Genomic DNA, 14,813 nt, shown 5'->3' on the forward strand with positions numbered 1-14,813 from the left:
GGCAGCTCCCCTCATTCTGCTTAGGCTCGGCCCTGGCAAAACTTGCCTTCCACCCTCTCAGATGCATTCCTCATCCGAATCAAGAGCCAATACTCTATAAATATGGGCTGCTGTCATAAATGCTACTGTGTGGTTTTATCCCCTCTAGACAGCTCTGGTTCTCTGTGCCAGGTCACTGCCCACGCACGAGTGTGTGCAGATGGCTATCTTGCTAGGCTCAATCTAGTGGCTTTTGTAATTAATTATTTAAGAAGAAAATCGGAAGAGAAGTAAGTCAGGAAGTATACATAGATTTATGATGCCGATGAAATGCAGACAAAGTCAATACAGCAGATTTTCAAAGAGAAATTTGGGTCACAGAATCAATTTAGCATGTCAAGATCATCTTTCTGTTGTTGTTGTTAATGAAATAGATAGGCTAAAATAGAAAATAAAAGAATATAAAGCATCAGAATGCATGCATGTAATAATGGAAATGATAACTAATTCTGTATGTGAATATTTTGATTCCAGTTCCTGGAGATAGATATTTTGGTAGATAGCTAGATAGATATTTTTAAAATTTATCTCTTGAAAAAAGTAAGTTTCAAGTTTATATAGTAAAACATATCTCCATATTAATAAATTCAGGATTTCTTGTCTTGAATAAGATGGTCTCCTGTCCATGGATTATATTTGACAAAATAATCTTTCAACGTATTTATTATTTTTATACCTAAGCCTTCAATTCATGTAAAATTTATTTTTTATATGTAATAAAGTTTGAGATCCATTTCAGTTTCTTCCATATTGATAACCACTAGGAGCAGCACCATATATTTAGTACTTCACTTGTTCCCACCTAGTTTTTCTATTAACTCTGTCAATTCCACAATTTTCGTATGTATGTGATCCACTCCTGGATTCTCTATTTTGTTATACTGACTTACTTGTGTAACCCTAAATCACTTGGAGGAAGTCTATTTTTTTCATGCTTCTTGTACTTTCCTAGCTTAAAGGTAAGAAGAACTCGTCACATCCTAGTTAGCTGTTTCATGACTTCTTTGGGAGCCATAAAAATCAGACTCACTCTTTTAGAATCTTTGTCAACATTTCTCCTAAGGATATAAATACACCTGTGTGCTAAGCCATTCCATGAACAGAAATTCCTTGTCTTTCCTTCGGTTTTCCTGATGCTGGTCTACTACCCATAGGATAAAAGTCTCTGATCAGTTGTCTAACCTCACTTAGGTCAAAGTTTCACTTGCAGTTAGATGCCTGTAAGCCGTAGAAACTCATTAACTCAAGGAAAACAAGTAGTTTGGAGTTGAGTATGAAGACCATGGAAGCTGCTCTCAGGATGTCATGTCCATGGAATAATTCTTGCTTATAGATTTTTAACAGCTTCTTTGAGATATAATTCATATACCATACAATTCAACCATTTAAAGTGTACAACAGAATAGTTTTTAGTATATGCAGTTATATAACCATCACCACAGTTAACTTTAGAACATTTTCATCACCCAAAAAAGAAACCCATTATCCTTTAGCAGTCACTCTTCATTTATCCGCAAAACCCCCAGGCCTAGGCAACTTCTACTTTCTATTTTCATTCTCTATAGATTTGCCTGTTCTCTACATTTCATATAAATGGAATCATACAATATGAAATCTGGTTCCTTTCACTCAGCATACTGTTTTCAAAGTCCATTCATACTGTAGTGTGTTTCAGAACTCCATTATTTTTATTGCTGAATACTATTTCATTCTATGGATATACCATATTTGTTTAACTATTTGTCAATTGATGGGCATTTAGGCCGTTTCTAATTTTTAGCTATTATGAATAATATTGCCATAAACATATGTGTATAAGTTTTGTGTGGACATGTGTTTTTATTTATCTTGGGTAGAAATCTAAGAGTGGAATTTCTGGGTCACACGATAACTCTGTATTTAACATTTGGGGGAAATGGCAGATTGTTTTCCAAATTGGCTGTACCATTTTGTATTACCACCAGCGTTTTTCTCCTTTCTAAATATTAACGTCAGTTGTAAGCATTTAGTAAGCACATGCTATGCACTAAGCTGCATCTGAGATATGGACTATTTCATTTAACTGTCATGAAAACCCTGAGTTTGAGTTAGTTGTTATTCTATTTCATTATCACGGAAGGAGTCACTAAGACATAAATAAGTTAAGCAATTTGACCCAGTGGCATGGCTAGTAGATGACAGATTCAGGTTTCATTCTTTTTTTTTATTCCAAAGTCTTTTTATTTACTCCAATATAGTAGTTCTATTTTTAAATTTTTGAGGAACCGTCACACTGTTTTCTACAATGGTTGTACCATTTTACACTCCCACCGGCAATGGGTAAAGTTTCCAATTTCCCCACATCCTCACCAACATTTGTTATTTTCTGTTATGATATTTCTCATCTATGGTACAATAAAAAAAATTAAAAATATATTTCTCAATAATTTAACTACCTACTTAAATTAATTCCTTAAATAATTCCCTTTATTTGAATGGAATTCAAACATCTTTTACCTCATCTGATTCTATATAAACTACATAAAGTATACACTTCAAGTGTTACTTATCCCATTTAATAGTTGAGAATACAGGCCTAACGACACACCAGTTCAGATGGGTAAAAAGTGAGATAATTAGGTCTAGGCCCTCAATCTTATAATGACTCGCTCTGTGTTATTTTTATAAGGACACACTTTATCAGAGCATACCGAACATTATTTAACTCTATCTCAGTGATTTTTTTTAATTGTTTTGTTTTCTTTTTTTACTAATTGTATTTATTTTGTCATTGAGAATATACAAAGCAAAACATATACCAATACAACAGTTTTTACATGTACCATTTAGTGACATTGATTACATTCTTCAAGTTGTGTAACTATTCTCACCCTCAATTTCTGAGTTTTTCCTCCCTCATTAAGGTAAATTCACTGCTGCCTAAGGTTCCTATCTAATCTCTTGAGTTACTGTTATCAATTTTATCCCACGCAGATAGTTCTTAAAAGAGCATAATGCACAAGGTGGGCATTTTTTACTAGTTAAGCTAAACTAGTTTTTGGTTTTAAGAAGACTTCAGGTGATATTTTTGGTTTGAGGTTTAAAGATTATCTCAGGGCAATAGTTTCAGGGGTTCATCCAACCTTCATGGCTCTGGAATGTCTGGAGTTCATGATAATTCGAAATTCTGTTCTTCATTTCCCCTTTTGGATCAGAATTCTTCTATGGAATCTTTGATCAAAATGTTCACTAATGGTAGCCAGGCACCATCCAGTTCTTCTGGTCTCATGGCAAAGGAGGCAGTTGTTCATGGAGGAATTCATTCAAGAAGCTGGACTATATGAAGAAGAATGTGGCATCAGGAATGGAGGAAAATTCGTTAACCACTTGCCATATGCAGATGACACGACCTTGCTTGTCAAAAGTGAAGAGAACTTAAAGCACTTACAGATGAAGATCAAAGACTACAGCCTTCAGTATGAATTACACCTTAACATAAAGAAAGCAAAAATCCTCACAACTGGACCCATAAGTAACATGATGATAAATGGAAAAAAATTATTGAGGTTCTCAAGGATTTCATTTTACTTGGATCCATAATCAATGCCCATGGAAATAGCAGTTAAGAAATCAAATAATGTATTGCATTGGGCAAATCTATTGCAAAAGACCTCTTTCAAGTGTTAAAAAGCAAAGATGCCACTTCCAGGACTAAGGTGCACCTGACTCAAGCCATGGTATTTTCAATAGCCTCATATCCATGTGAAAACTGGACAATAAATAAGGAAGAATGAAGAACAAATCAATGCCTTTGAATTATGGTGTTGGTGAAGAATATTGAATACACCATGGACTGTCAGAAAAACAAACAAATATATCTGGGAAGACGTACAGCCAGAATGCTCCTTAGAAGTGAGGATGATGAGAGTTCGTCTCACATACTTTGGACAAGTTATTAGGAGGGACCAGTCCCTAGAGAAGAATATCATGCCTGGTAAATGTCTTAGTCAACTAGTGCTGCTATAACAGAAATACAAGTGTATGGCTTTAACAAAGAAAGATTTATTCTTTCACAGTCTAGTAGGCTACAAGTCCAAATTCAGGGCATCAGCTCCCTGGGAAGCCTATCTCTCTCTGTTGGCTCTGAAGGAAGGTCCTTGTCATCAATCTTCCCCTGGTTGAGGAGGTTCTCAGATGCAGGGATCCTGGGTCCAAAGGACGTGCTCTCCTCCTGGTGCTGCTTTCTTGGTGGTATGAGGTCCTCATGTCTCTCTGCTTGCTTCTCTCTTTTATATCTAAAAGAGATTGGTTTAAGACAGTATCTAATCCTGTAGATCTTATCAATATAACTGCCACTATTTTAGCTCATTACATCATAGTGATAGTATTTACAACACAGAGAGAAATCACATCAGATGACACAATGGTAGACAGTCATACAATACTGGGAATCATGACCTAGCCAAGTTGACAGATATTTTGGGGGGACACAATTTGATCCATGTCAGTAAAGTAGATGGTCAGTGAAAAAAACGAAGACTTTCAGCAAGATGGACTGACACAGTGGCTGAAACAATGGTCTCAAACATACCTACTAGTGTGAGGATGGCACAGGACCAGGCTACATTTCTTTCTTTTATACATGGGGTTGCTATGAGTCAGAACTGACTCGACAACATCTACCAACAACAACAACATACAAGTGGAACAATTGTTTTTAGATAGGTATTCCAACAGTGTACTATAAGTATAGGAGCAGAGGTAGACTCTGTAACTACAGGAATATGTATAGATGAAGTTTGGGGAGTTTGTAAAAAATTGCTTCAATTTTCTTAGTGGAACACTAATCAAAGTCACCGACTGAGAATAAAGACGAGGAGGATGGGTTGGCGACGTGAGGAGAAAGTATGAAATAATCAGATAGGCGAGGTAGAGCGAATGAACAAGGGAAATATAGTATAATAGATGAACAGTATCAAAGGTCTTCTTAAATCCCTAAATCATGGATTACAATGAGAACTTTCATCATTATTACGTGTTTTTCCTCAGTCATTTTCAGCTACACAGATGTAAGCAAAGGACAGGCAGAGAGTAAAATTGTCATTTTTGCCAAATAAATATGACAAAGTAAGAGAGTTAAAGGGGAGTTGAAACCAAGATCTGGGTGCTAGGTATAATCCTTATTGTTAGGGTATCTCTGTTTCCAGGCTCTCTCAGTGGATGGTTAGGCAATATATGTATGAGAGAGAGAGTATGTGTGTATGTGTTTGTGTGTGTAATTAATGACTTGAATTTAAGCTGGGTAAAGTGGGATGTAAGTATATCAGGTGGGTGAAGGGTAATTAGTAGGATCAATCAATTGTGAATCTAGATGGGGCTGAAAGATTTTGAAAATGTGATACTAAAGGGAGTGAGCAAGTGCTGGGCAAAGAGTGGAAATGATCAAATCCTGATTATAGAAGGGTCGTGGTAATTGGTAATGACAAGGTCTAGGGCATGACCATAGGACGGAGTGACTGATGTAGAAATAGTGTACGAGGTCATTGGATGAGGACAAATTAAAGGAATTTGAGACTAGGGTGTTAGAAGCAACTGCCATATAGATACTGAAATCACTAATAATTGAAATAAGAATAATAATGAGAAGGATTGGCAGTGAGCCCACTCCCCCCAAAAAACATGAATTAAGTTGAGTATAGTGTGGAATACAACTTTAAGGCTTTACAAGGGAGGGTAGCAACTGATACAGTCTAATGACTGTGGCATGAGAGTCAAAGCTGGAGGACTTTCAGGAGAATGATATGGAAGCGGCAATGAGGAAGGAGGCTACTCCACTGCCAGGGCCATCTCTTAAAAGGGCCATAAGGGAATTAAGGTTCTCATGGAGAGTCTGGTTATGGTTAAAGCAAGAAAGTGAAGGAAACATTGACAGGAGACGTTTAGGACATAAGGGATTCTGCTAGTGATAGATTATTAGTTCCGGAGGGCACAGTGTTTGAATTATGCCTGCATATTTAGTACATTTCTAATCTTTGGCAAATTCTTTAACTTATTCAAGCTTAAATTTTTATCACATGTTAAATAGGGATCATAATACTTACCAGATAGGAGTGCTTTGAGGGTTAAATAAGATGGGGTATGTAAAGTGCCTAATAAATAATAGAGAATAAAGACTACTAATTATCATTATTTGAATGGATTATTTTTATTATTTGTGTTAATGCTGACTTTATTTTGTTGATTCTTCCTTGAAACTTGGAATAAATTGGAGTTGTGGGCCCATTTTAGAATGGATTAAACCACTTTGTGTTCTAAGGTTAACCACTTTGTAACCACAAAGAAAAATTTTGAGACTGAGCCTTCATGGGTTCTCTGTAAGTCTGACCAAAGTCTAGAGACTTTACCTTTTAAGGCTTTCTTAATTTTCAGAAATTTCCCTGGATGAGATAAGTAAAATATACTCATCTTTAAACAGTCACTTTATTTTCAACATGATCAGCAAAGGATCTGTTTGCCCTTCCTAGCCCAAAACATTGTATTTATCTGCCTGAGTAATAGATCATGAATCACCTCCCATATAGAAAGAAAAAGAGGAATTTGGAGGTCTAGTTTCTTCCCAGGTGTCATTTTACAACACCCTTGTATTCTGGAACATTTTAATATTTTTTGCCATTCTAGATTTAGTTGCATTTCCAGTTATACCACATTTACATATTATTTGTCATATTATTTACGTATTTTTTGAAAATTGAATAAAATTTTTTTATTTAAATGAATTTACTTCAAAATGAATTTTATATAAGAATCAAATGGCAACACAGAACTACTTGATATAAACAGACTGTATGCATTAGTCCTTATTGAAATATATTTATAAAAATTTAATTTTTTTAGGGGTTGGTGATTTACTACCAGGGATGCATGTACAAATTTTTGGAAACACTGTGGTACTGAGTGGAAAGCTTCAGTTCTTGGTCTCAAGCAGTTTAATAACATAAATCAGAACTTGTTTGCCTAAGTGAGAAGAGAAAAGATCGTCTAAATCCGTTGATTTTTATCTATTTTAGAATCCCTAAGGGCAGGTACTTTGTCTTAATGTACTGTGAAATGTGTAGAATCCTTCTGTGCACACAAAGTGCACTCTACCAGATGGTATTTGATGGCTGTGTTCATCTTTAACATGAACAGAATATTAGGCTAGAGAAGATTTGTTTTCTTTTTCAAAACTTTTATTTTCCAGAGCCTAAGCACGTGATTCATTTTTATAAATACTTTTTGGTGTGCTTTGGTAAAATGGGTGCCTCAAACGCAGATGCAGTAAGCTGCTTGGATAGACCAGAAAGAGGATGTGCTTTGATTTTTAAGAGTATTCTTTGACCTTCAAGCAAAAGTTAAATGAAGATCAGCTTTATCTTTGTTAACTGTGTTATTATTATTAATGTTGTTAAACATATACCAGTAAACCAATGACTAAATTCTACTGATTGTTTTCTGCTCAACTTTCCAATATGGGTAAGAACAGAGTAGGCAAATTATTGGCACACTATTCTGGTGGTGCAGTGGATAAGAGCACAGCTGCTAACCAAAAGGTCAGCAGTTCAATTCCACCAGCTGCTCCTTGGTAACCCTGTTGGGCAGTTCTTCTCTGTCCTATAGGATCTCTATGAGTTGGAATTGACCTGACAGCAACAAGTTTTTATTTTATTTTATTTTATTCTTAAAAGTCTAAGGCATTTAAAGGTCAAACAAAGCTGAAAAAAATGTTTCAAGATACCTCAGGGATTGGAAGTAATTAATTTGGCCAAAAATATTGAGACTTATTTAGAAATTGTTCCCTATTTTTAGTTCACTTGCATAAGCAAATGTATAGTGTAAACAAAAATTATGCAACATTCGCTGTGTTCTCATATCCACAAAATTATTTTTGTGCTCCAAAAATATTAAATGTTAGAGTAGACGTGATTGATTGAAAGAAAGGTACAACGTTAAGCTAGATTTATAATTGTTTACACAAAGCTGTCTTGCTTCAGAAGTGTTTTTTCTGGCTTTGTGAAAACAAAAGACCATAAACTGTCTCTCAAGAAAACAAAAACGTCAACCACATAGCAGTAAACAAATAAAAAGAATCTGAAAATATCTATAAAAATATGACATGAAAAGATGACTGTCAAAAACAGAAAAACAATGGAAAAATTTTATTGTTGTTGGGTGCAGTTGAGTCGATTTTGACTCATAGTAACCCAACGTAACACAGCAGAACTGCCCCGCAGGGTTTCCACAGCTTGCCTTTTCTCCTAGGAAACCGCTGGTGCATTTGAACTGCAAGTCTTGTGGTTAGCAGCCCAGTGCTTAACTATTGCACCACCAGGGCTTCTTGGAAAAAGTTTAGTGGAAGCTTTTTAGTGATATAATATAGTCTCCAGATACAGCATAATTCTTTGTTTCTTAAAAAATTGATGCTGTTTGTCTTAGTTATCTAATGCTGCTATAACAGAAATACCATCAGTAGATGGCTTTAACAAACAGAAATTTATTTTCTCGCAGTTTAGGAGGCTAAACCCAAACCAAACCTGATGCCATCGAGTCAATTCAGATTCATAGCAACCGTATAGGACAGAGCAGAACTGCCCCATAGGATTTCCAAGGATTGGCTCATGGATTTGAACTGCCAACATCTTGATTAGCCGCCATGCTCTTAACCACTGCGCCACCAGGGCAGTTCAAATTCAAGGTGTTGGCTCTAGAGGAAGGCTTTCTCTGTCAGCTCTGGGGAAAGGTCCTTGTCTCTTCAGCTTGTTTCCTGGTTCCTTGAAGATCTCCATGTGGCTTGGTATACATCTTTCCCTATCTCTGCTTCTTTTGCTTGCTTGTTTAATCTCTTATGTCTCAAAAGAGATTCATTTAAGACACACCCTATACTAATCTTGTCTAATTAACTAACAAAGACTAGTCTTTCCCAGATGGGATTATAATTACAGGCATAGAGCATAGGATTTATAACACATATTTTGGAGGGACACAATTCAATCCATAACACTATTCTTCAGTTAAATGAGTATCATTAATTGCAATTTCATTTTATCTTCTTTGCTAATTCTTGCCTCACAGAAAACAGAAAAGAAGGGGGAAATATCAAGCATTTACTACCAAACCAATTGAGTGCATTTCTTGAATTCCTCTGTTTTACTTTTTAGTCTTAGGCTACCATTGTAAGTAATTTAATAAAAGTTAAATTTTTAGTATTAGATTTAAATGAGATGTTTCAAAATGTTTCAAGGATTTTACCCAAGACAGTTTATTATTTCATCATTTTTTATTATTTTCTTTTGTATTTTGTGCATGAGAGAATACAATAAACTTTGCCCAAACACCGCAAAGTCTTGGTCTAGAAAAAATGATCACTGACAACAGTGATAATGACAAGGAGGAGGCAGGCCACTACTAAGATGGCTACTGTCATAACACACAAGGAAGGTGGTAATAGGGAAGGAGTGCAGATATTGTCAGATACTGCAAATACTTTACAGATAGATCCAATGGGATTTGCTGATGGATTGCACTGGGGAGTAACCTTGAGAGGTCAGGTATCAAGATATGTGGTTTGTGCAAGTAGAAGGACAGAGTTGCTGCTATTAACTGAGATGATAAAGACAATGAAAACAGCAGATGGTTGTTTTTTGGTTTTAATTTTTGCAGGGAGGGTGAAGACTGGAGATGGATAGGGATTTTGAGTTTCTTGACCTTTAAATTGAGGATGCTTATTATTCGACTAATTGGAGATTCAAGTAGATAACTTTTACGTGAGTCTGAAATTCAGGGCAAAGTGCTGGCCTGGAGATATGAGAGTCTTTGACATATAGATACTATTTAAAGCTATGTAGTTGGATAAAATGACCAAGTTAGTGAGGTAAAGGACAGACCCTTGAAGCTGTACAGTGTGAAAATGTCTTATAGATAGGGGGAAATCAGCAAAGGCAAATGAGAAAAGTAGCCAATCAGGTGGGATTAAATTCAGGAGAATATGATTTCACAAAAGCAGTGTGAAGGAAGTGTTTCACTGAGGAGGCAGTTTCATAAGGCATGGATGAAATGGTCCTGCAAAGCTTCTCTCACAGAACTTGGCACAGAGTAAATGTTACCTGTTATTAATCAGTTGTTTCTGGAACCTGGGTTTTATGTCACCCAGGAGAGGCTTTTGGCCATTCATCAATCTGTTGTGGTAGCTGATAGAGAGGTTCCATGACTAGTAACATGTAATACCATGATATGTGATTCATGTCAAAGCTATCGGCTCTACCAGTAGGAACAGTCCCTCCCTGCTGGTCTAGATACGCAATTTTACATTTAGGCTTTTATGTCTGGGATGCTTACTTTCCGGTCACTATAAGAACCTCATACAGGTATCCCTCTCTGACGTTCTGCCAGCTCCATAGCAGTTATTGTCAGTCAGCAAGGCAGGCCAGGCCAGTAATCTACAAATAAAATTAGTGCAGCCCTCTCTTGAGTATTTCCCCTCTCCCTAGGTTCATGTTTAGGCACATCCTTCTCATATCCCTGATATATCATCCATCAGTTTAAACTGTAGAGATAGACTCATATAAAATTAAATGAATTAACCCTAGGAAAATCATTGCTGTATTCCTCTCCCAAGTAAGATGATGTGTACACTCAGGAGATACTATTCTTATTCACTGTTACTACATTCAGATGATACGAAATGACAGAAAAGCTGGCAGCAGACATGAAATTCTTTATTTTTTATGTCTTACCATTAGGCTGTAGTTTAATCTTTACTCTTAAGAACATCATAGATGGTCAGTGCTATTAGTTTCAAATTTCTGTATTACTCTGTACTGAAAGGAGCCATGTAGCCATATCAATTACTTGACAATTGAATTATGTTTTTCCTCTGAAGGCAACTGATCGAGAGGGAGACCCAATAACATATGCCATTGAGAATGGAGATCCTCAGCGAGTTTTTAATCTTTCAGAAACGTAAGTTAAAAATTATTTCTAAACTGATTTTTTTTTCCTTTTTTTTAAAAATGTTGAACAATGCATCAATAGCAAGAGAACAGACTCCTAATCAGAGGCTTTCAGCTGTTTGTATGTCGTAGTATTTTTTTTACTACAAATGTCAATGAGAGCTGGGAGGATAGTTCTGAACCCAGAAATCTTACCCAGGAGACTATTTATTCTTTTCAAACATTTTTACTAGGTAAAATCCACTGAGGTGGAAACATTTCATTTTCCAGTATAACCTGGGATTAATTAGATCCCTTTAAAGTTCTCAGCTAGTCATAATGGCCAGGGCATGTCTACAAAGAGTACCAGGCACTAAATAGTTCATTCAGAAGAAATTTTTTAAGGTGAGGTGTGTTACAAACACATTTAAAGTGTCACCAGAATCCAACCTCTAATTTCCGATTAATTGAGGTGGATTCTAAAATAGCTAAAATAAAAGAATTGTGTATCCATGCTAAGCCTATTTGAGGATGAGATCAGTGTCCTTCTGTGTAGCTGTCTAAACATATTAGAGACAGTGGTAATAATAACTACTGAGAAAACTTAGAACCGGGATTAAGTGAAAGTATTGCAGCTTCCAGAGAGATAATTTGCTTCCTATTCGCAATGGCAAAGTAGCTGTTCTTCTGTCACATGTGGCTGGTTGCTAAAGAGCTGTACTTGCTGTCTCTCTGATGTTTTCTGTGTGGTCATGAGTGATTTTACTCCCTGAAAGATAAATACCAAAATTGGTGGAAAAGTTGATGAATAAGCTAGCCCACTGCTGCAGTCTTAGGGACATGTGGCACAGAATGCCAAATCCAGTGAGCCATGTGTAGTCCCTTGGTCTTGTTAGGAACATGTAATTTCACACTGAATAAGATTTTACAATCATGGCTTAGTAATGTCTGGAAAACCCCAGGCAAGAGCAATATTTCCTAAACTTTTAGGTTTCACACATGAGTAAAATTATATTTAAAATTGGAAAGGTTTAGCTATTTTTAATTTTCTCCTGTAGGGACATAAAAAATCATAAATTGGCTACCATCTACAATAATCATTAAATAAATTAAACATTTTAAAAGGGACAATTTCACAGTAATCAAGACTGTGGTACTGGCATGAGGCTAGACATATATAGCAATAGAATAAAATTAAAAGTCCAGAAATAAACCCTAACATTGATGGTCAGTTGATTTTGACAAAGGAGTGAAGACAATTCAATGAGGAAATAATACTCTTTTCAACAAATGATGATGGGACACCTGGATATCCACATAGAAAAGAATGCAGTTGGATCCCTACCTTACACCACACACACAAATAACTCAGAGTGGATCATAGACCTAAACGTAAGAGAGAAAATCATAAAACTCTTAGAATAAAGCACAGAAGTAAATCATCCTGATTTGGTCAGGCAATGATGTCTTAGCTACCAACACCAAAAACACAAGTGATGAAAGAAACAATTGGTAAGTTGGATTTCAATAAAACTAAAAAAAAAAAGTTCACTGGCAAATCTCAGTTAATAGTCGTTATAATACCATTAGTTTTTCCTTCATCCATTGGAATAAAAACTATGTCAAAAAGTTTCTGTTAATTCTTTAGACAAATTTAGCAAGTGATAAATAATCATTTCAAAGCCACTATGGATTTACAAATGTTAAATTGTTATCTACAGTTCTGTGAATTGGATGAGTCATATAACCTAGAAAAAAACTCACTCATTAAAGAAAAAGTCTTGGTTCTTTAAAAATCACAACCATTCGTTATGAAAACCATTTAGCAGCATATATTAAAAGGCCACATTTGTGTATTTCTGTGACATAACACATGGTTTCAATGACTCTCCGTAGCATCTGTGTTGATAGTTGCATATGATTCAACAAATATTTATTCAGGAAATATTCCACATGTAAGTAAATATTTAAATAAAATGTGAAAAAACTTTTCTTATTAGTATGATCGCCAAATATTTTATGCATTATTAAGGGAGGTTGAAGAATTACCATCTCTCAAATTCTTATTGTTTGTCATCATTCCAGCATAGTGTATGCAATGTAACATTTAAAGGCAGAGTGCTAAACGAGAGAACCTCAAAGCGTTTTTGTGAGAATTTCATTCGGAAAATTTTTATCTTCACTAACAGTTTAATTTCTTTCTGTCTTGACTAACCCATTTTTGATACTGAACTTAAAGCTTGATTATCTTTCTCATGTTAGTTTAAACTTTATAAATACTTTGAAAATTAAATAGCCTGTGAGCAATAGATAAGAATTTTAATTTCCTGTCGCTTCTACTTTCAAAATATACGTACTCCTCACTTATTGATTATCTCATTATCTGACATTTTGCATTAACGGCAATAGTAAAAAATCTACTATCTGACTATTTTGTGCATTAACAATGAACATCTGGCAGTAATCAATGCCGAAGTGCAAGGCAAGAGTAATGCTGGCTATGATGGTTAAGGTTATGTGTGAACTTGTCTGGGACATGATTCTCAGTGGTTTGGCAGTTATGTAATGATGTAATTTGGCAATTATGTAATGATGTAGTCATCTTCCATTTTGTGATTTGATGTGCCCATCATCCATTTTTTTATAACACCTATTTTTGCATAATGATCTAGTCTTGGAAACTACCATGTCAATAAGTGCAGAGTGAGTGTATATCCTCAAATCAAACTACTTCATACAACTTCCATTCTACCATCTCAGTTTATGCTATTATCATCTTTTCCTTGAAGATGCTACCAACACCTCCCCTTATTCATCTGTGTTTGTTAATTACCAATAATTTTTTAACACTGAGTGTCCTGTGAAACTTAAAACTTCCAAATATTTTCAAGTACATTCCTCCCATCTTTAAATATCATTATAAGGCCCAGAATATGGTGCCTAAAGCAATATTATAAATTTGACAAAGGCTCAGACACTTAAATATTTTGTCAAGAGACTTCAACATCAGAACACACAGGTGTAAATGATGTTAATCTTAACTAGTAGAACTTATTTTAGAATATTTAAAAGAAGGATGGTCTATGTAGCATGAAACGTGAGATGATATATCTTAGTCTATCATGATGCTTCAGCAATTTTTGTATTAAGCCGTGTAATCTGGGAAAATGGTTACTCATTAAAGCAGATATTAAATGCTACCAGACTGATTTCTTTGGAAGTAGACATTTTCTATTACTTTTAATTAACATTGTTTAAAATTATAAACAAATTTTCAATATCATTTTTATAGTTATACATACCAACCCTTATTGTCTATGAGAGTTTAATTTTGTCACACAAAATACAGTTCAGGAATGTAGCCCTCAAGCGAGCACCATCTCTATTTAGTTCTAAAACTGATCACCTCAAAAAGAAATCACATACTCATTTAGAAGTTGCTTCTAATTCCCCCCTTACCTAAGCCCCTGGCAACCATTAATCTGTGTCTGTCTCTGTGGATCTACCTATTCTGGATATTTTCTATAAATTGTTGTTGTTAGGTGCCGTCGAGTCAGTTTCAACTCGTAGTGACCCTGTGTACAACAGAACAAAACACTGCCTGGTCCACTGCCATCCATACAATCGTTGTTATGATTGAGCCCATTGTTGCAGCCACTGTGTCAATCCATCTCATTGAGGATCTTCCTCTTTTTCACTGGCCCTCTGCTTTACCAAGCACGATGCTCTTCTCCAGGGATGGATCCCTCCTGAGAGCATGTCCAAAGTATGTGAGACGTAGTTTCGCCATCCTTGCTTCTAAGGAGCATTCTGATCATACTTCTTCCAAGA

At 35.6% G+C, this 14,813-nt stretch overlaps 1 protein-coding gene across 16 annotated transcripts in view; it reads left to right on the top strand.

Moving 5' to 3' along the window:
* Positions 1-14,813, top strand: part of PCDH15 (protocadherin related 15) — an 803,588-nt gene that overhangs the window by 499,870 nt on the left and 288,905 nt on the right. For 15 of the 16 annotated variants that reach the window (XM_004369889.1, XM_004369890.1, XM_023739508.1 and 12 more), the window contains one exon: positions 10,934-11,013. The exons of the other annotated variant lie outside the window; for it this stretch is intronic. In XM_004369889.1, the coding sequence (XP_004369946.1) occupies positions 10,934-11,013 (80 nt within the window). The remainder of the gene's footprint in view (positions 1-10,933; positions 11,014-14,813) is intronic. 16 annotated transcript variants of the gene reach the window in all.

The sequence above is a fragment of the Trichechus manatus genome, unplaced genomic scaffold, assembly GCF_000243295.1.
Source record: "Trichechus manatus latirostris isolate Lorelei unplaced genomic scaffold, TriManLat1.0 scaffold00007, whole genome shotgun sequence".
Lineage (NCBI taxonomy): Eukaryota > Metazoa > Chordata > Mammalia > Sirenia > Trichechidae > Trichechus > Trichechus manatus.